General features: G+C 42.2%; 1 protein-coding gene across 14 annotated transcripts in view; it reads left to right on the top strand.

Annotated features, from left to right (window-relative positions):
- Window positions 1-16: 16 nt before the first annotated feature.
- CPLANE1 (ciliogenesis and planar polarity effector complex subunit 1) overlaps window positions 17-20502 on the top strand; it is a 161175-nt gene continuing 140689 nt past the window's right edge. For 12 of the 14 annotated variants that reach the window (XR_012413613.1, XR_012413615.1, XR_012413614.1 and 9 more), the window contains exons 1-9: window positions 17-343; window positions 2530-2657; window positions 4717-4852; window positions 4964-5083; window positions 5688-5917; window positions 6999-7105; window positions 9045-9201; window positions 9939-10042; window positions 19564-19746. Coding sequence is in view for 11 of the 14 variants with exons in the window: in XM_045393633.2 (XP_045249568.2) it covers window positions 2577-2657; window positions 4717-4852; window positions 4964-5083; window positions 5688-5917; window positions 6999-7105; window positions 9045-9201; window positions 9939-10042; window positions 19564-19746 (1118 nt within the window). In the remaining 3 variants the exon portion in view is untranslated. Of the gene's footprint in view, window positions 344-2529; window positions 2658-4716; window positions 4853-4963; window positions 5084-5687; window positions 5918-6998; window positions 7111-9044; window positions 9202-9938; window positions 10043-19563; window positions 19747-20502 lie in introns of those variants that run through there. The other 2 variants (XM_073993311.1, XM_073993310.1) reach the window with 2 other exon arrangements.

Raw genomic sequence — 20502 nt, 5'->3', positions numbered from 1 at the left:
ACTGAGGGGGCCGGGCGGCCGCTGAGGAGGGGAGCGCGCGGGAGCAGGGGCGAGGAGCGCGGAGGCGGGCGCGGCTACCAGCTTAGAGGGCCCGGGCGGGGGCCTGAGAGCAGGGCTGGAGGGGCGGAGGACCGAGGAGGCCCGCCAGCGTTCCCGGCCGGCTCCGAGCAGGCGCCGTGGCAGCGCCCGCGCCTCCTGCCCGCCCTCCGCCGTCGCCAGGACGCAGGCCCGCGTCGGGGACGGCAGTAGGGCCCGCCGCCGTCGGCCTGGCGTCTCCACCCCGCTCAGTCTGCCTTGCCGCGCCTTCCCGCGTCGGACCGGCCGGGCCCTGCCCCTGGCGGAGGTAACTGCCCGCGGATTCCTTACCCCGGGACCCTGGCCTCCTCTTACGCTCCCCGGACCCGGGCGTCCTTGGTATCCCCTCATCCACCCTTCTGTCGGGCAGGTCGGCGACCTCCCTCCCGGGCCGTCTCCAGCCGCATCCGGCCCTGGTACATCCCCACTACCCAGTCGGGGCCCCGTCCTCGCTCTGGGCCTACCCCAGCCTCCCGGCGTCGCTTGCTGACGGAGCGCGGGAGCCCCGAGGGGCCGGGGTCGCCTGGCCGGCGTGGGTGGTGCCAGGCTCGGGCCACACCTCGGCCCCGGAGCCCCCCAGCCTCTTGAGCAGGATCCGGAGGAATAGAATGTCAATTTTCCTCACTGTTAGCAATTTTAAGATTGACTAATGAGGCTGGGTGCTTTGGCTCACGCCTGTAATCCCAGCACTTTGGGAGGCCGAGGCGGGCGGATCACAAGGTCAGGACCATCCTGGCTAACACGGTGAAACCCCGTCTCTACTAAAAATACAAAAAATTAGCCGGGCGTGGTGGCGGGCGCCTGTAGTCCCATCTACTTGGGAGGCTGAGGCAGGAGAATGGCGTGAACCCAGGACGTGGAGCTTGCAGTGAGCCGAGATGGTGCCACTGCACTCCAGCCTGGGCTACAGAGCAAGACTCCGTCTCAGAAAAAAAAAAAAAAAGAAGATTGACTAATGGATTTGGGGTATGTCAGTGCATAAAGTTCCCAGTCTTTTTTCACTCAATAATTTTAGCAGCACTGATACTATTGACTGGATTTGTTATTTCATTAGGAGCTGCAAATGATGCTTTTCTAATGCCGGTGTTCCTCTTGCATTTGGTTAACCCTTTTGAAAGAATTTATTTTATTTGTAATTGTATTTATTTATTTTTGAGCCGAAGTCTTCGCTATGTTGCCCACGCTGGAGTGCAGTGGCTCTCACAGGCACAATCACAGCTCACTGCAGCCCGGAACTCTCCTGTCCTCAAGCGATCTTCCCATCTCGGCCTTCGTGCTGGCTGATAGCTAGCATCTTGATAGATCTTTGTGTGCTGTCTCAGAGTAGTTTTTCTTTTAAAGCTATTTTATTAAAAAACAAACAAACAAAAAAACCCCATCTATTTTGCCTGAGCACAGTGGATCACGCCTGTAATCCCAGCACTTTGGGAGGCTGAATCGGGTGCATCACCCTTGGTCAGGGGTTCGAGACCAGCGTGGCCAACATGGTGAAACCCCGTTTCTACTAAAAATACAAAAAAATTAGCCTGGTGTGGTGCTGCATGCCTGTAATCCCAGCTACTCGGGAGGCTGAGGCAAGAGAATCGCTTGAACCAGGGAGGCGGACGTTGCAGTGAGCCGAGATTGCGCCACAGCACTCCAGCCTGGGAGATAAGAGCAAAACTCCAACTCAGAAATAAAATAAAGTATAAATCAAAACTTTATGAAAATTTTCAGTTAAGATCTTCAGTGGTCCATACGCAGTAGATTATGCCTGTTATCCCAGCACTTTGGGAGGCTAGAGTGGGTGGATCACTTGAGGTCAGGAGTTCGAAACCAACCTGGCCAACATGTTGAAACCCCATCTCTACTTAAAAAAAAAAAAAAAAAAAATTACAAAAATTAGCCAGGCGTGGCCGGGCGTGGTGGCTCACGCCTGTAATCCCAGCACTTTGGGAGGCCTAGACGGGTGAATCACGAGGTCAGGAAATCAAGACCATCCTGGCTAACACGGTGAAACCCCCTCTACTAAAAATACAAAAAATTAGTCGGGCGTAATGGCGAGCGCCTGTAGTCCCAGCTACTTGGGAAGCTGAGGAAGGAGAATGGCGTGAACCCGGGAGGCGGAGCTTGCAGTGAGCCGAGATAGCGCCACTGCACTCTAGCCTGGAGGACAGAGCGAAACTCCGTCTCAGACAAACAAACAAACGAACAAAAAAATTAGCCAAGGGCGGTGGCACACGCTTGTAGTCCCAGCTACTTGGGAGGCTAATGCAGGAGCATCACTTGAACCCGGGAGGTGGAGGTTGCAGTGAGCTGAGATCGCACCACTGCACTCCAGCTGGGGCAACAGAGCGAAACTCTCTCAAAACAAACAAACCAAAAAACCAAAACCAAAACAAACAAACAAAAAAAACAAACAAAAAAAAAAACCAGTGAAGGATCATTTATGATTATTACTATTATTGTTTACAGAATCTTGGGACTGTTTAACTTAATTGGCCATTGATATCTTAACAAACATGGAGATAAGATTAGAAATTTTGACATCAACAAGTATTAAGCAGAAAAAACCATGGCCACGTGTCTCCTGGTTGGGAAAGGTAGGTTTTTCTTTATTCAAGTAGTACCAGTTTTATATATGTTGCATGTGTGTTTTGCCTGTAATATAGGAGTGTTCTATGATCTTAAGTAAATAAAACATCATCTACTGGAGGAGGATCTACAGGAGGATCACCTACCTGCACACTGAACAGGGTTTTGTGTGTGTTTTGTCTTTATAATAATGAGCAAGTTAGTTTTTCCAGAATGTTAAGTGGTTTGTTTAGAAGATTTTTACTTAAACTTTCTTATTCATATTATGTTTAAGTCAAGTTTAAGTTTGAGATGGCATCATATATCAAAATGGAAAATTTAATGTCCTGAGCTTTCCTTTACCAGAAGTTAGTGGAGTGTTTCCTCCTATTGTGGTTTTCATGATTGTGCTATGAAGTGTTCTTGGAACTAGGATGGAAGAAATGGGCCACAGTACGTTAGTAATCCAGGAATGCCATTCATAATATGTGGCATAGATTCCTCACTTAGGGAAAATAGGCAACCCTACTGTATTTGTAATGATCATTGAAATTAAGTGTTACATTTCCTCTGAGAAACTATACCACTAACTCCCCTAGAACAGGAATTCTTAAACTTTACAATGTATCAGAATTATCTGCAGAGGTGGTTAAAACACAGATTGCTGGGCCCCACTCCCAAAGTTTTCAGTTAATTAGGTCTGCGGTAGGGTTGGATATTTTGTATTTTGTATTTTTTTGTTGTTGTTGTTGTTGAGATGGAGTCTGGCTTTGCTGCCCAGGCTGGAGTGTAATGACACCTTCTCGCCTCACTGCAACTTCAGCCTCCCAGGTTCAAGTGATTGTCCTGCCTCAGCCTCCCGAGTAGCGGGATTACAGACGCGTGCCACCACGCTCAGCTAATTTTTGTATTTTTAGTAGAGATGGGATTTCACCATGTTGTTCAGGCTGATCTTGAACTCCTCACTTCTGAGGTGTTGCTGATGCTGCTGGCTCAGTTATGCTTTGAAAATCACTGCCTTAGAATATATGAAAACAGTTAATTCAAAACAGCCTACTTTTTCTAGATATTAAAAGATGAGCAGAGTCATGGATTTATGAATTTCAGAAGCTATATCTATTTTAATCTAAGTAAATAATTTAAAAACTTGCTCATACTACTGTTTTTTTTTTTTGAGGCAGAGTCTTGCTCTGTCACCCAGGCTGGAGTGCAGTGGCACAGTCTTGGCTCACTACAAGCTCTGCCTCCCGGGTTCACACCATTCTCCTGCCTCAGCCTCCTGAGTAGCTGGGACTACAGGTGCCCACTACCACGCCCGGCTAATTTTTTGTATTTTTAGTGGAGATGGGGTTTCACCATGTTAGCCAGGATGGTCTTGATCTCCTGACCTCATGATCCACCTGCCTCAGCCTCCCAAAGTGCTGGGATTACAGGCGTGAGCAACCATGCCCGGCCCATACTGCTGTTAAAATTGATGAGAGTCAGGTGCAGTGGTATGCACCTGTGGTCCCAGCTACTCAGGAGGCTAAGGCGAGAGGATCGCTTGAGCCCAGGAGTTCTGGGCTGCAGCGTGCCATACCGATTAGGTGTCTGCGCTAAATTCTGTATCAATATGATGACCTCCCAGGATCAAGGGGCTGGGGTAACCACCAGGTTGCCTAAGAATGGTGAACTGGTCCAGATCAGAAATGGACAAGGTCAAAACTCTCCTGCTTATTAGTAGTGGGATAGTGCCTGTAAATATCTGCTGCACTCCAGGCTGGGCAACAACAACAAAAAAAGATTAAAAAATAGATAAACCAGTTTTGGCTAGCAGAATTAGAAGACACTCCTATAATTTTAAACTGCAAAGAAATTGAAATACAACTATTAGGTCACCTTACCTATTAATTCTAATGTGGTATCTTAAAACAGAATTCAAAATGTTCAGGTTACTATAGCGTATTAAGCTGAATGTTCATTTTATGATTTGTGGTCAAATGGATAATCTTTCTTAAATGTTGCTTTGGTTTCTGGATAATTTATTTAGGCAGTAAGTTGAATTAATTTCGGACACCTCTTGAGTCCTTCACATGTTTCTTCTCTTAGGAAAAAGAAGCTGTTTTTCTTTTGGATGATAAATTCATAAATGAAATTAATTTGCTATCAGGAAAGATAAAGAAGAAAATTCCTAGTCTGCAGCCTTTCTTGAAGGATGTTATTGTCCTAACAACGTCCATTAATGGTTAAGTAGTACTGATATTTTCAAATGACTAAAACTGTATTTTTTAATAACTTAGGGTGATATTAAAGAAAATATTAGATTATAAGTATTGCATTTCATTTTTGGAAACAGATGCCTGGCTGGCTGGGGTACTAACTACAGGAGAGCTTTTCCTTTGGAACAAAGATCAAGATTGTTTGAAAACTATACTAATAACTGAAAAGCCTAAGGAAATGATCAAAGCTACAGTCGGTGGGAAATTTTTTTATTTGTTTAAATTCATTTAACTAGGAAAAATAGGAGAACATGATGAAACATTTTTCTGTTGTTGTCTTGAAAATGTGTTTCTGTATATGTGCATATGTATATCTGTAGGAATATATATTTCCATGTATGTGTATATATATGTATGTATTTTTGGTCATGTTTATCTGTGATACTGAGATTCAACTTGAAGAAGAAAATTCTGGCATGCCTAATATTTCTGTGATAATAATAGGTTTCTAATATCACATAAGTACTTGATAAATGTTGCTATTTTTTGTACTTTTTTCTTTTTTAGAGACAGGATCTTGTTCTGTCACATAGGCTGAAGTATAGTGGCATGATCATAGCTGCAGCTTTGACCTCTTGGGCTCAAGCGATCCGTCTCCTTAAGCCTCCCAAAGTGCTGGGATTACAGGCATGAGCTGCTGTGCCTGGGTTGTATTTTTAATTTTTTGCTAGTGCCTTAGTTTTGACATCCTGAATGGTAACATTATTTCGTTTTTTATTGTAAGAATACATAAATTATGTACTTTGTTGGGGGGAATTTAGACCTCAGAGGTTTAATTACATTTTTTGTTATTTTTTTTAGCAAGCTCTTTGAGACCTTATTTGTATGTATCTGGAAATGGGAGAAGAATTCTGCTCATAACACCTGGATGCATATTTCTTTGGGAATATTTGGAATTAAAGAGTATCTTATCTTCTAAGAGCCTTTCATTGGTGGGTCGGTGGTCCCAGGTCATACCTGAAGAAGCAGTTCTCTTGCCTTCCATTGAAGATAAAGAAGCTGTAGTGAATGCTGTTTTTATAAAAAATGAGGTAAAATCAGTCTCAGACTCTTATCTGTGAAGCAGATTAGCAGAATGCATAATAGTATAACTGTATATCTTTAGTCACCATAAATTTTCATAGTAATTGTGCAATTCTTATATGGAAAAGATATTTTTATGTTTCTTGGGTCACATTTTTAAAAAGTGTTTATTAAAAGTAGTTTTAACTTAGAACTCCTTTTCTCTATCCTTGATTTAAAGATATAGCTTGTTATGCCAGGCGCGTTGGCTCACGCCTGTAATCCCAGCACTTTGGGAGGCGGAGGCGGGTGGATCACCTGAGGTCGAGAGTTCAAGACCAGCCTGACCAACATGGAGAAACCCCGTCTCTACTAAAAATACAAAATTAGCCAGGTGTGGTGGCACACGCCTGTAATCCCAGCTACTTGGGAGGCTGAGGCAGGAGAATCGCTTGAACCCAGGAGATGGAGGTTGCGGTGAGCCGAGATCATGCCATTACACTCCAGCCTGGGCAACAAGAGTGAAACTCTGTCTCAAAAAAAAAAAAAAAAAAAAAAAAAATATATATATATATATATATATGTATATATATATTCTTGTTTGGTAATTTAACAAGCTAGAATTGATACTAAATATGCCATTTAATTGGGAAATAAAAGATTCATGAACTTGAAAAACCAAAACACATTTAAAATAGCTGCTTGGTATTCTTTGTATGTATGGACGAGCATTTTATTATCCAAACCACTATTGTTAGAAATTGCATTTTAAAGTTTTATTGTCCCCCCTCCCCATTCTCAGGGTGGTGCACTAATTTAAATAGTATAAAAGTATAAAAAGAGAAAAATAAACATGTAAGAATAGTTTCAGTTATAGTCACAATAAATGTCAATATTTCCTTGAGAGCATAAACTACAACCTCATATTTGAGACCTGCCTCTGGCTCAGAAAAAAATTACTTAGTCTTTAGCTTAATGTTAAGAATAAAAAATATAAGCAAGATCTCAATATTTTTTACTAGTTTATGATGAGGAATATATATATATATTTAGTATCTTGATTTATTTTCACATTAATTTTATACTAAAGTATCTTAAATTTGTCTACAGTTATTTGGAGACTGCTGCCTGTGTTCATTTACTTTTTATTCTGGGGAATGCCTGAAGTTAACATTTCTAGCAATTCGGTGGCATGAGAATGTATTTATATCCATAAGGTGAGGTAAATGTTTTTTTCTTATTTCCTTACTGATTTTTTTTTTCTTTTGAAGGCAGGGTCTTGCTCTGTCAACCAGACTGGGGAGGCAGTGGCACAATCATAGCTCAGCCTCCTGAGTACCTGTGACTATAGGTGTATGCCACCATGCCTGGCTCATTTTTTTTTTTTTTTTTTAACGGACAAGGTCTTGCAATCCTGGACTCAAGCAATCATCTTGCCTTGGCCTCCCAAAGTGCTGGGATTACAGGCATGAGCCATCATACCCGGCCCCATGTTTTCTATCCCTTTTTAAACAATTATTATCTTTTGATCCATATACATGTAATAAAATTTGTAAATGTTATTGTGAGTTTTGATTTCTGAGGCTTTGCAAATCATTTCTTCCTCTCTTATTTCTAAATGTTTAATCCAGAAAGTTTATCTTGTTTTTGTCTTGTTTCTCTTCTTTGAGAACTTGTAAAAGATAAGACAAGCTATGGTTTTACTTGTCTAAGACTATAAAAGTAACTATTTTGGAAAAGAATTCAATTGAAATTTAAAAGGGACATAACTATTTTGATTTGCTGTTATACCTTTAAATGCTTAAGTGTTATTTTATTTAAAAATAGTTTTATTCTGAAAAGCCTAATAGAAAATATGCTTTTTTTTTTTTTTTTTTTTTTTTTTTTGAGACGGAGTCTCGCTCTGTCACCCAGGCTGGAGTACAATGGTGTGATCTCGGCTCACTGTAACCTCTGCCTCTCGGGTTCAAGCGATTCTCCTGCCTCAGCCTCCCAAGTAGCTGGGACTAAGGTGCCCACCACTATGCCTGGCTAACTTTTTGTATTTTTATTAGAGATGGGGTTTCACCATATTGGCCAGGCTGGTCTCGAACTCCTGACCTACTTTTTAAATTCCTGTAAAAATGTTTGGTATTATGTTGAAATATGTTTATCCAAACTTTTAGTGGAAGCAGGTATAATATATTTGGGGATGCATATAAAAACATGGCTGTACTAACGGAACTCTGATATTCAATTTATTTAGCTAATCTGCAGCTGTTCTTTTGTGCACAGACTTCTGAAAGGTCTCTGATATAGTTTGGATGTTCATCCCCTCCAAATCTCGTGTTGAAAATAATCCTTAATGTTGCAATGTTGGAGGTGGGGCCTGGTGGGAGATGTTGGGGTCAAGGGGGCAGATCCCTCATGAATGACTTGGTGTTCTGCTTAACAGTAATGAGTTCTTGCGCTGAGTTCACGGGAGATCTGGTTGTTTAAAAGAGCCTGGAATCTCCTCCTTCTCTCCCGTACTCCCTCTCTTGGGAAAATGCTGCTCACTCTTTCCTTTCTGCCATGGTTATAAGCTTCCTGAAGCCCTCACAAGAATCCGAGGAGATGCCTAAGCCATGTTTGCACAGTCTGGAGAACCGTGAGCCCAAGTAAACCCCTTTTCTTTCTTTCTTTCTTTTTTTTTTTGATATGGAGTCTCATTCTGTCGCCCAGGTTGGAGTGCAGTGGCACGATCTTGGCTCACTGCAACCTCCGCTTCCCAGGTTCAAGCAGTTCTCCTGCCTTAGCCTCCTGAATAGCTTGGATTACAGGTGCGCGCCACCATGCCCAGCTAATTTTGTGTTTTTAGCAGAGACACGGTTTCACCATGTTGGCCAGGCTGGTCTCAGATTCCTGGCTTCAAGTGATCCACCTGTCTCCGCCACCCAAAGTGCTGGGATTACAGGCGTGAGCTACCATGCCCAGCCAACCCCTTTTCTTTATAAATTACTCAGTCTCAGGCATTCCTTTACAGCAACACAATGGATTAACATAGTCTCTAAAATATTCCCTAAGTACATGTGCACATGTAGGAATTTGGATGAATCCTTTAATTTTTGTAATGAACTCTATATAAATTTAAAAGTTACTATACATTTTGTTTTCAATTATTTCATTTTTTTTTAGATCATTGCCATACCATGTTCATTGGGCTCAACAAGACTGTCATCTCTGCAGTCTAATTCCTAAATGTGAATCAGTAAAGTCAAGAGGAGCTCTACTTTCTGCCTTTTCAAGAGATGGCCTTACCCTGGCAGTAACTCTTAATCAGAAAGACCCCAAGGTCAGTAAATATCTGTCTTAGAAAGTAATCTACAAAAGAAGGAGATTATTCGAGTTTTGAGATTTTTCTTTTTCTAAATACTCCTTTATATTCCCTTTTTTTTTTTTTTTTTTTTTGAGACAGGGTCTCCGTCTGTTGCCTAGGCTGGAGTACAGTGGTGCGATCATGGCTTGCTGCAGCCTTGACCTCCCAGGCTGAAGTGATCCTCTCACCTTAGCCTTCCAAGTAGCTGGGGCCACAGGCTTATACCACCATGGCTGGCTAATTTTTGTATTTTTTTGGTAGAGATGAGGTTTTGCCATATTGCCCAGGCTGGTCTTGAATTCCTAAGCTCGAGCAATTCTCCCACCTCAGCCTCCCAAAGTGCTGGGATTACAGGTGTGAGCCATTGTGCCCAGCCTACTTTATATTCTTTAAGTTGGTGGTGTTTAATCCAACTTGACATTGTGGATTGGTAAAGTTCTTTAAATTAGATGCCGTAACTCTCAAAACTTGGCTCTCAGAAATGAAAAAAGAATAAGGGAAAAAGAGGAAAGAAGAGCACTGCGGTAACTAATGTTCTTAAGGTGGAACATAAAAGAGCAAAGGCTACCAGGGGTCAATATTGCCTTGCCAGTTGAGAAATTCTCCCTAGATAGTTTATTAATATAGTAATAGATCTCTATGTCGCCAGAATTATAAGTAATGGTTACAGTAAAATAATTTTAATAGTTTTCTTGTCTTTTTTTCCTTTCTAGGCAACTCAGGTATTATTTATAAACACACTGAATTTTGTTACTCTCTGTGGTAGCCTTAAAGGATGTAGTAACAAGAGTCGCGTGGTTCCAGCTGCACTTATTAGGTAAGAACTCTTTTGTCTGTCTTTTTTTTCTTTTTTTCTTTTAAAAGAGATGGGTCTCTGTCAGGTGTGATAGCTCATTCCTTTAATTCTAGCACTTTGGGAAACCAAGGTGGGAGGATCACTTGAGCTCAGGGGTTTGAGACCAGCTTGGGCAACATAATGAGACCTTGTCTCTACTGAAAAATAGAAAGAAATTAGCTGAGCATGGTAGTGGACACCTGTAGTCCCAGCTACTTGGGAGGCTGAGATAGGGGGTATCACCTGAGCCTGGGTAATAGAGGCTGCAGTGAACTATGATCTCACCACTGCACTCCGGTCTGAGTCTGAGCAACAGAACAAGATCCTGTCTCAAAGGAAAAAAAAAAAAAGACTGGGCACAGTGGCTCACGCCTGTAATCACAGCACTTTGGGAGGCTGAGGCTGGGTGTGGTGGCTCACACCTGTAATCACAACACTCTGGGAGGCCGAGGTGGGTGGATCACCTGAGGTCAGGAGTTCAAGGCCAGCCTGGCCAAAATGGTGAAACCCCATCTCTACTAAAAAAAAATATTAAAAAAAATTAGCCAGGTGTGGTGGCATGCACCTGTAGTCCCAGCTACTTGGGAGGCTGAGGCACGAGAATGGCTTGAACGACAGAGGGAGACTGTCTCAAAAAAAAAAAAAAAAAGTGGTCTTACTTGTTGCCCAAGCTGGAGTGTAGTGGTGTGATCATAGCTCGCTGCAGCATTGAACTCCTGGGCTCAAGCAGTCCTTTCTTCCTCAGCCTTCTGAGTAGCTGGGACTACAGGTGTGTGTCACTGTATGTGGCTAACTTTTTAAAGTTTTTTGTAGAGACAGGGTCTTGCTATGTTGACCACGCTGGTCTTTAGCTCCTGGCCTTAAGTGATCCTCCCACCTTGGCCTCCTAAAGTGCTGGGATTACAGGCCTGAGCCATCATGCCCAGCCTAAAAGTTGCTTTATATAAGGAATGCCTTAAATACTTTAAGGAAGGGTCTGGTGGGGTAGTAGATAACATACTTTCTTTTCTCTTTCATTTATTTTTGTGTCTTCCTGGGAGAAATTTAATCATGAGTAAGTAGAGAAATGTTGGGATGAATTGGAGAGGCTGAAATGAAAAAGGCTTGTTTGGAAAGACCATTATTTAGTCAGGGAGCCTGGGGGGTTTATAGTCTTTAAAAATTAAAACAATTAAAAAATATATATATTTAATGGGTACAGGTGCATATTTCTTTTCTTTTCTTTTTTTTTAATTAATTAATTTATTAATTATTATGATTATACTTTAAGTTCTAGGGTACATGTGCATAACGTGCAGGTTTGTTACATATGTATACTTGTGCCATATTGGTGTGCTGCACCCATCAACTCGTCAGCACCCATCAACTCGTCATTTACATCAGGTATAACTCCCAATGCAATCCCTCCCCCCTCCTCTTTTTTTTTTTTTTTGAGATGGAGTCTCGCTCTGTCACCCAGGCTGGAGTGCAGTGGCACGATCTTGGCTCATTGCAAGCTCTGCCTCCTGGGTTCATGCCATTCTCCTGCCTCAGCCTCCCCAGTAGCTGGGACTAAAGGCTCCCGCCACCATGCCTAGATAATTTTTTTGTATTTTTTTAGTAGAGACAGGGTCTCACCGTTTTAGCCAGGGTGGTCTTGATCTCCTGACCTCGTGATCCACCTGCCTTGGCCTCCAAAAGTGCTGGGATTACAGGCGTGAGCCACCGCGCCAGGCCTCAGGTGCATATTTCTTACATACACATGTTGTGTAGTGGTGAAGTCTGGACTTTCAGTGTTAATAGTGAACATTGTACCCAATAGGTAATTTTTCAACCCTCACTCCCCTCCCGTCATTTGTAGTCTCCAGTACCTGTTATTCTACTCTGTATGTCCATGTGGACCCATTGTTTAGTCCCAACTTACAAGTTATAATATGTAGTATTTGATGCCGGTCGTGGTGGCTCACACCTGTAATCCCAACGCTTTGGGAGGCTGAGGTGGCTGGATCATGAGGTCAGGAGATCGAGACCATCCTGGCTAACACGATGAGACCCCATCTCTACTAAAAATCCTCTGTTGTTAGATGGTTTTGTTGATTCCCTATCTTTGCTATTGTGAATAGTAATGTGATAAATATATGAGTGCAAGTATCTTTTTGATATAATGATTTCTTTCCTTTGGTTATATAACCAGTAGTGGGATTACTGGATTGAATGGTAGTTCCTATTTTGGTTCTTTGAGAAATGTCTGTAGCATAATGATTGTACTAATTTACATTCCCACCAAACTTGTTTGTTCCCTTTTCTCATGTTCCCATGTTCCCTTTCCTCTGCATACTTGCAACATGTTGTTTTTTGACTTTTTAGTAATAGCCATTCTGACTGGTATGTTATCTCATTGTGGTTTTAATTTGCATTTCTCTGATGATTAGTGATGTTGAGCATTTTTTCTTTTTTCTTTTTTTTTTTTTTTTGAGACGGAGTCTCGCTCTGTCACCCAGGCTGGAGTGCAGTGGCCAGATCTCAGCTCACTGCAAGCTCCGCCTCCCGGGTTTACGCCATTCTCCTGCCTCAGCCTCCCGAGTAGCTGGGACTACAGGCGCCTGCCACCTCGCCCGGCTAAGTTTTTGTATTTTTAGTAGAGACGGGGTTTCACCGTGTTAGCCAGGATGGTCTCGATCTCCTGACCTTGTGATCCGCCCGTCTCGGCCTCCCAAAGTGCTGGGATTACAGGCTTGAGCCACCGCGCCCGGCCAAGCATTTTTTCGTATGTTTATTGGCTGGTTGTATGTCTTTTGAGAAATGTCTGTTCATGCTCTTTGCCCAGTTTTTAATGAGGTTTTTTTTTTTTTTTTTTTTTTTTTTGCTTGTCGAGTTGTCTTAGTTTTTCATAGATCCTAGATATTAGCCCTTTGTCAGATGCATAGTTTGCAAATATTTTCTCCCATTCTGTAGGTTGTCTTTTTACTTCAATTGTGTCTTTTGCTGTGCAGAAGTTTTTTAAGTTAGTTAATTCTCATTTGTCTATTTTTGTTGTATTTGCGTGTGAGGATGCGGCCTTAAATTCTTAGCCTGGCCCAATGTTCAGAAGGGTTTTTCCTAGGTTTTCTAGGATTTTTATAGTTTCAGGCCTTATGTGTAGGTCTTTAATCCATCTTGAGTTAATTTTTGTATATGATGAGAGGTATGGGTCCAGTTTCATTCTTCTGCACATCTATCCAATTTTCCCAGCACTATTTTTATTGAATAGGGTGTCCTTTCCCCAGTGTATATTTTTATCGACTTTGCTGAAGATCAGTTGGTTGTAGGAATGTGACTTTGTTTCTGGGTTCTGTATTCTGTTACTTTTATCTGTGTGCTGTTTTTATACCAGTACCATGCTGTTTTGGCTACTATAGCCTTGCAGTATAGTTTGAAATTAGTAGACTGGGCATGGTGGCTCACGCCTGTAGTCCCAGCACTTTGGGAGGCCGAGGTGGGTGGATCACCTGAGGGTGGGAGTTGGAGACCCTGACCAACATGGAGAAATCCTGTCTCTACTAAACTGGATTTTGTAAAATTAGCTGGGCGTGGTGGCACATGCCTGTAATCCTAGCTACTCGGGAGGCTGAGGCAAGAGAATCGCTTGAACCCAGGAGGCGGAGGTTGTGGTGAGCCGAGAGATTGCAACATTGTACTCCAGCCTGGGCAACAAGAGTGAAACTCTGTCTCAAAAAAAACAAAAAAAAAGTCCTGGGGGCAGTGGCTCATGCCTATAATCCCAGCACTTTGGGAGGCAGAGGCGGGCAGATCATGAGTTCAGGAGTTCAAGACCAGCCTGACCAACATGGTGAAACCCCGTCTCTAGTAAAAATACAAAAATTAGCTGGCGTGGTGGCGGGCGCCTGTAATTCCAACTACTCAGGAGGCTGAGGCAGGAGAATTGCTTGAACCCAGGAGACAGAGGTTGCAATGAGCTGAAATCGCACCACTGCTTTCCAGCCCAGGTGACAGAGCGGGACTCCGTCGCCAAAAAAAAAAAAAAAAAATTGAAATTAAGTAATATGATGCCTGCAGCTTTGTTCTTTTGTTTTTGGTTCCATATGAGTTTTAGGATTGTTCTTTCTAATTATGTGAAAAATGGCACTGGTAATTTGATAGAGATTGCACTGAATCTGTAGATTTATTTGGGCAGTATGTTCATTTTAATGATACTGGCCTTTTAATCCATAAGCATGAGATGGTTTTTCATTTGTTTGTGTCATCTATGATTTCTTTTATCAGTGTTTTATAGTTCTCCTCATAGAGATCTTTTACCTTCTTGATTAAATATATTGCTAGGTATTTTATTTTTTGTAGCTAATGTTAATGGGATTGCCTTCTTGATTCAGTCATTGGCTACATAGTTACTGGTGTATTTTATACTGATTTCTGTATATTCATTTTGTTATATAAAGAATCCTGAAATCTTACTATGTTAATTTATCAAATCTAAGAGTTTTTGTGGAGTCTTTAGGGTTTTCTAGATTTAAGATTATATTGTCAGTGAACAGTGATAATTTGGATACCATGTATTTTTTTACCTTGCCTGATTGCTCTGACTAGGACTTCTAGCATTATGTTGAATAAGTGTGGTAAAAGTAGGCATCCTTGTCTTGTTCCAGTTCTAAACATTATAGTTGATACAACAGAAATACGACGACTATTAAGACTATTATGAAATAATACGCTCACAAACTACAAAACCTAGAGGAAATCGATGAGTTTCTTTTATAGGTGACTGGACTCTTTTCTTTTGCTAATTTTAAAATTCTTTCTTTCCCTTTGACTTAACACATTCTGAATATAATATCCTCTGGTGGAGTCCTTTTTGCTGTATATTTGCGTGGGGATCACTGGGCCTTCTGTATCTGGATGTCTAACTCTCTTGCTAGACTTAGGAAGTTTTCATTTATTATTCTTTTAAATAGGTTTTCGTCTCTTTTTGATCTCTCTTACCCCTGAGGCATACTGATAACTTATAAGTTCACTCTCTTTATGCATATGTTGTGTAGTGGTGAAGTCTGGGCGTTTAGTGTTAATAGTGAACATTGTACCCAATAAGTAATTTTTCAGCCCTCACTCCACTCCCGTCTTTTGTAGTCTCTAATGCCTGTTATTTGGAATAAGTGCAATGTTGTGCTGAGAAGAATGTATATTCTGTTGATTTGGGGTGGAGAGTTCTGTAGATGTCTATTAGCCTGCTTGGTGCAGAGCTGAGTTCAATTTCTGGATAACCTTGTTAACTTTCTGTCTCATTGATCTGTCTAATGTTGACAGTGGGGTGTTCAAATCTCCCATTATTACTGTGTGGGAGTCTAAGTCTCTTCGTAGGTCTCTAAAGACTTGCTTTATGAATCTGGGTGCTCCTGTATTGGGTGCATATATGTTTAGGATAGTTAGCTCTTCTTGTTGAATTGATCCCTTTACTATTATGTAATGGCCTTCTTTGTCTCTTTTGATCTTTGATGGTTTAAAGTCTGTTTTATCAGAGACTAGGATTGCAACCCCTGCTTTTTTTTGTTTTCCATTTGCTTGGTAGATCTTCCTCCATCCCTTTATTTTGAGCCTATGTGTGTCTCTGCACATGACATGGGTCTCCTGAATACAGCACACTGATGGGTCTTGACTGTTTATCCAATTTACCAGTCTGTGTTTTTTAATTGAAGCATTTAGCCTGTTTACATTTAAGGTTAATATTGTTATATATGAATTTGATCCTGTCATTATGATGTTAGTTGGTTATTTTGCTCATTAGTTGATGCAGTTTCTTCCTAGCATCAATGGTCTTTACAATTTGGCATGTTTTTGCAATGGCTGGTACTGGTTGTTCCTTCCCATGTTTAGTGCTTCCTTCAGGAGCTCTTGTAAGGCAGGCCTGGTGGTGACAGAATCTCTCAGCATTTGCTTGTCTGTAAAGGATTTTATTTCTCCTTCACTTATGAAGCTTAGTTTGGCTGGATATGAAGTTCTGGGTTGAAAATTCTTTTCTTTAAGAATGTTGAATATTGTCTCCCACTCTATTCTGGCTTGTAGAGTTTCTGCCGAGAGATCCACTGTTAGTCTGATGGGCTTCCCTTTGTGGGTAACCCAACCTTTCTCTCTGGCTGCCCTTAACATTTTTTTCCTTCATTTCAGCTTTGGTGAATCTGACAATTATGTGTCTTGGAGTTGCTTTTCTCGTGTAGTATCTTTGTGGTGTCCTCTGTATTTCCTGAATTTGAATGTTGGCCTGCCTCGCTAGGTTGGGCAAGTCCTCCTGGATAATATCCTAAAGAGTGTTTTCCAACTTGGTTCCATTCTCCCCGTCACTTTCAGGTACACCATTCAGACGTAGACTTGGTCTTTTCACATAGTCCCATATTTCTTGGCGGCTTTGTTCATTTCTTTTTACTCTTTTTTCTCTAAACTTCTCTTCTCGCTTCATTTCATTCATTTGATCTTCAATCACTGATACCCTTTCTTCCAGTTGATCAAATCGGCTACTGAAGCTTGTGCATACATCACGTAGTTCTCGTGCCATGGTTTTCAGCTCCATCAGGTCATTTAAGATCTTATCTTCTCTGGTTATTCTAGTTAGCCATTTGTCTAATCTTTTTCCAAGGTTTTTAGCTTCTTTGTGATGGGTTCAAACATCCTCCTTTAGCTCGGAGAAGTTTGATCGTCTGAAGCCTTATTCTCTCAACTCGTCAAAGTCATTCTCCATCCAACTTTGTTCCATTGCTGGCGAGGAGCTGCATTTGTTTGGAGGTGAAGAGGCACTCGATTTTTAGAATTTTCAGCTTTTCTGCTCTGGTTTCTCCCCATCTTTGTGGTTTTATCTACCTTTGGTCTTGGTGATGGTGATGTACAAATGGGGTTTTGGTGTGGATGTCCTTTCTGTTTGTTAGTTTTCCTTCTATCAATCAGGACCCTCAGCTGCAGGTTTGTTGGAGTTTTCTCGAGGTCCACTACAGACCCTGTTTGCCAGGGCATCACCAGCGGAGGCTGCAGAACAGCGAATATTGCAGAACAGCAAGTGTTGCTGCCTGATCGTTCCTCTGGAAGCTTCGTCTCAGAGGGACACCTGGCCGTGTGAGGTGTCAGTTGGTTCCTACTGGGAGGTGTCTCCCAGTTAGGCTACTCGGGGGTTAGGGACCCGATTGAGGAGGCAGTCTGTCCGTTCTCAGATCTCAAACTCCGTGCTGGGAGAACAACTACTCTCTTCAAAGCTGTCAGACAGGGACATTTAAGTCTGCAGAAGTTTCTGCTGCCTTTGTTCAGCTATGCCCTGCTCCCGTAGGTGCAGTCTGCAGAGGCAGGCAGGCCTCCTTGAGCTGCGGTGGGCTCCACCCAGTTCAAGCTTCCTGGCCGTTTGATTTACCTACTCAAGCCTCAGCAATGGCAGGTGCCCCTCCCCCAGCCTTGCTGCTGCCTTGCAGTTGATCTCAGACTGTTGTGCTAGCAATGAGCGAGGTTCCGTGGGCATGGGACCCTCCGAGCGATGCGCGGGGTATAATCTCCTGGTGTGCCATTTACTAAGACCGTTGGAAAGGAAAAGTGCAGTATTAGGGTGGGAGTGACCTGATTTTCCAGGTGCTGTCTGTCACAGCTTCCCTTGGCTAGGAAAGGGAATTCCCTGACCCCTTGTGCTTCCCAGGTGAGGCGATGCCTCGCCCTGCTTTGGCTCACGCTTGGTGGGCTGCACCCACTGTCCTGCACGCACTGTCCGGCAAGCCCCAGTGAGATGAACCCGGTATCTCAGTTGGAAATGCAGAAATCACCCGTCTTCTGCGTCACTCACACTGAGAGCTGCAGACTGGAGCTGTTCCTATTCAGCCATCTTAGAACCTCTGGGGGAATTATTTTTGATTGGCATCTATTGCTGGACAGTTTTTGTAGTCCTTTGGTGGTGTCATATTTTCTTGCTTTTCTTATGTTTTCTGTGTCCTTCCATTCATGTCTGTACATCTGGTACAGCAGTTGCTTGTTTTAATTTTTTGAAAATGCATTTATAGAGGAGAATTTTTTCCTGAAGATGTATGTTGTTGATTGAGTAGGATACTTTGGCTTTGATTTTGCATACTTGTGGTAATGTAATCTTTGTATGACTTCTTCAGTAGTACACAGGGTTGGTGGCATCTGTGATTTCCTCAGTGGCTTAAGGTATAGTTATTAGGTGAGGTTATGGTGAAGTTTTGCTAGGGACTTGGACAACAACTGAGCCAGTCTTCAGGCCCTAGTAGTGGCAGCAGTGGGGTGAGTGTGCCTGTTTTTAGGCCCTAGACCACCTTATACTGGCCCTGGTATTGGTGGGTCCTGAAGGCTGATTCTTGGGCCTCCAGGTGGCATGCTTAGAAGCTAGTAGTGGGAGTGGTGGTCTAGGTGTGTGGGCAGTTTCCCAGGCCTCTGAGTATCTGGCATGGTATGGGCGATGGCAGTAGTAGTGGTGAAGCAACCCACTAGGACCCAAGTTGTCCATGTTGGAGTTACTGGAAGTTGTGATGGTTTGGGGGGACTAGTCTCTAGTGACATAGCTGCTCTGTGGCAGGTCAGTGGGTATTGTCCTTAGTGTGCTTAGGAGAGCTTGGTCTGCCCTGTTCTTCCCTGAGCTGGGTGGTGCCTGCAGCCACCTCAGCCCCAACTCAGCCCAAGGGTGGGACGTAACCCAGCTGTAAACACTCAAAATGGTACCTTGGGCCTGGGACCAGAGAGGGTGGTATCCCTCCCAGGCAAGCAGTGTAGGGAAGAAGCCGTGAGGAGTGCAGCCTGCTCACATCTCGGTCTCAACAGCAGCCCATAGCAGGGTGATAGGGAGCCTCCCAGGAGTGCCTGAGAGCGCCTGGTCTCCCCTCTTCCTCCCTGAAGCAGTGCAGCAGCAGCCAAGTCTGTAGATCCCTGGTATCTAGGCTTTCTGAGGCTGCTCTAGGCTTGGATGCCTGTGGGATTCCATGTGCTTTCCCTTTTCGGAGCAATGTCTCTGAGCAATCTTTAGGCAGCTCCATATGTGAGGCCCAAGGCCCTAGTGGGTTGAGGGTTTCTCCCACTCAGAGATTATGAAAGCCTGTTTTGGGGTGTGAAGCCCTGTGGATTTTTGTCTTACTGTTTCCCTGTCTTCAGGAGCCTTTCCCCACTCTTAGTAAGCTAATTTTTGTATTTTTACTAGAGACGGGGTTTCACCATGTTGGTCAGGCTGGTCTTGAACTCCTGACCTCAGGGGATCTGCCTGCCTCGGCCTCCCAAAGTGCTAGGATTACAGGCTTGAGCCACCGCGCCTGGCCAAATATTTTCATTTTTAATTGCTTATGAATTTCTAATTGGAATATTGTTGAGATAGATGTTTTGAACAAACTTCTTTGTTCTAGGAAGTAAAATTCATGAAATATGTATGGCAATTGTCTACTACCAGTCATTCTTTCACCCTCAGTTTTTGAACTTTCACACCTCTGCTTGGTATAGCCCATTTTAAATCGTCACAAACATTGTAAAGTATCTTTTCTAAACATGTTGTTTTTTATTTATTACAGGTCCTACTGGGTAGGTGATATCAGCTGGACGCATGATAGTCTTTTTCTGGCTTGTATGTTAAAACGTGGCTCTCTGGTTTTATTGACCTGCCAAGGTGAATTGTTAACATTAATTACATTTGGTTGCTCTATAGAATTTGGGCCAGCAGAATTTATTCCTCTTCATCCACTAATAACATATAGGTGAGACATTTGAATTGTGTTAATTTGTTTATAGATTTTTTTTCTGTTTTGTATTACTTTTACTGTGTATTTAAAAAAATTTCATCTTTCAAATTGTCTTACTTTTTCTTTGAGTCTGTCATCTCGATATCTGTTTCTTATTTATAGTTTTCTTGTATTTCTTTTTGTGGTTAATCCTGGTGAAAATTTGACATCGTGAGTATGTAAGTATAAGTTATTTAAGTATTTAATAACACTAAAAATTATCTTTGATATAAAAGTTAATAAAAGTATGATATAGCGTTTATTGTTATAAAAGAATAGCACTTAGAAAATTAATAACTCAAAATTAACTTTACATATGAATTTTCCCAAAGGGGAAAATTTATTGGAAATGGATAGAAAACTGTAGGATTTGGCCGTATTTTAATTTTTGTTGTTTTTAAAATTTTTTTATTGATACGCAATATTTTACATATTTATGGGATACATGTGATATTTTGTTACATGCATAGCATGTGTCATATAATTTTTACTTGTGAGATGAAGTAGCAATTTGGCTTTGGAGTCACATCAAGATTCACATACTGGTTCTTTTACTTATTAGTTGTATGACTTTGGGTTAGTTATTCTTTTTTTTTTTAATTTTCAAATTTTTGTTCTCATTTTTATTTATTTTTTTCTTGAGATGGAGTTTCGCTCGTTGCCCAGGCTGTAGTGCAGTGGTGTGATCTCAGCTCACTGCAACACCCCCTCCCGGGTTCAAGTGATTCTTCT

The sequence above is a fragment of the Macaca fascicularis genome, chromosome 6, assembly GCF_037993035.2.
Source record: "Macaca fascicularis isolate 582-1 chromosome 6, T2T-MFA8v1.1".
Classification (NCBI taxonomy): Eukaryota; Metazoa; Chordata; class Mammalia; order Primates; family Cercopithecidae; genus Macaca; species Macaca fascicularis.
The sequence above is the reverse complement of the archived record's forward strand: the minus strand, read 5'-3'. Positions and strand labels throughout refer to the sequence as shown.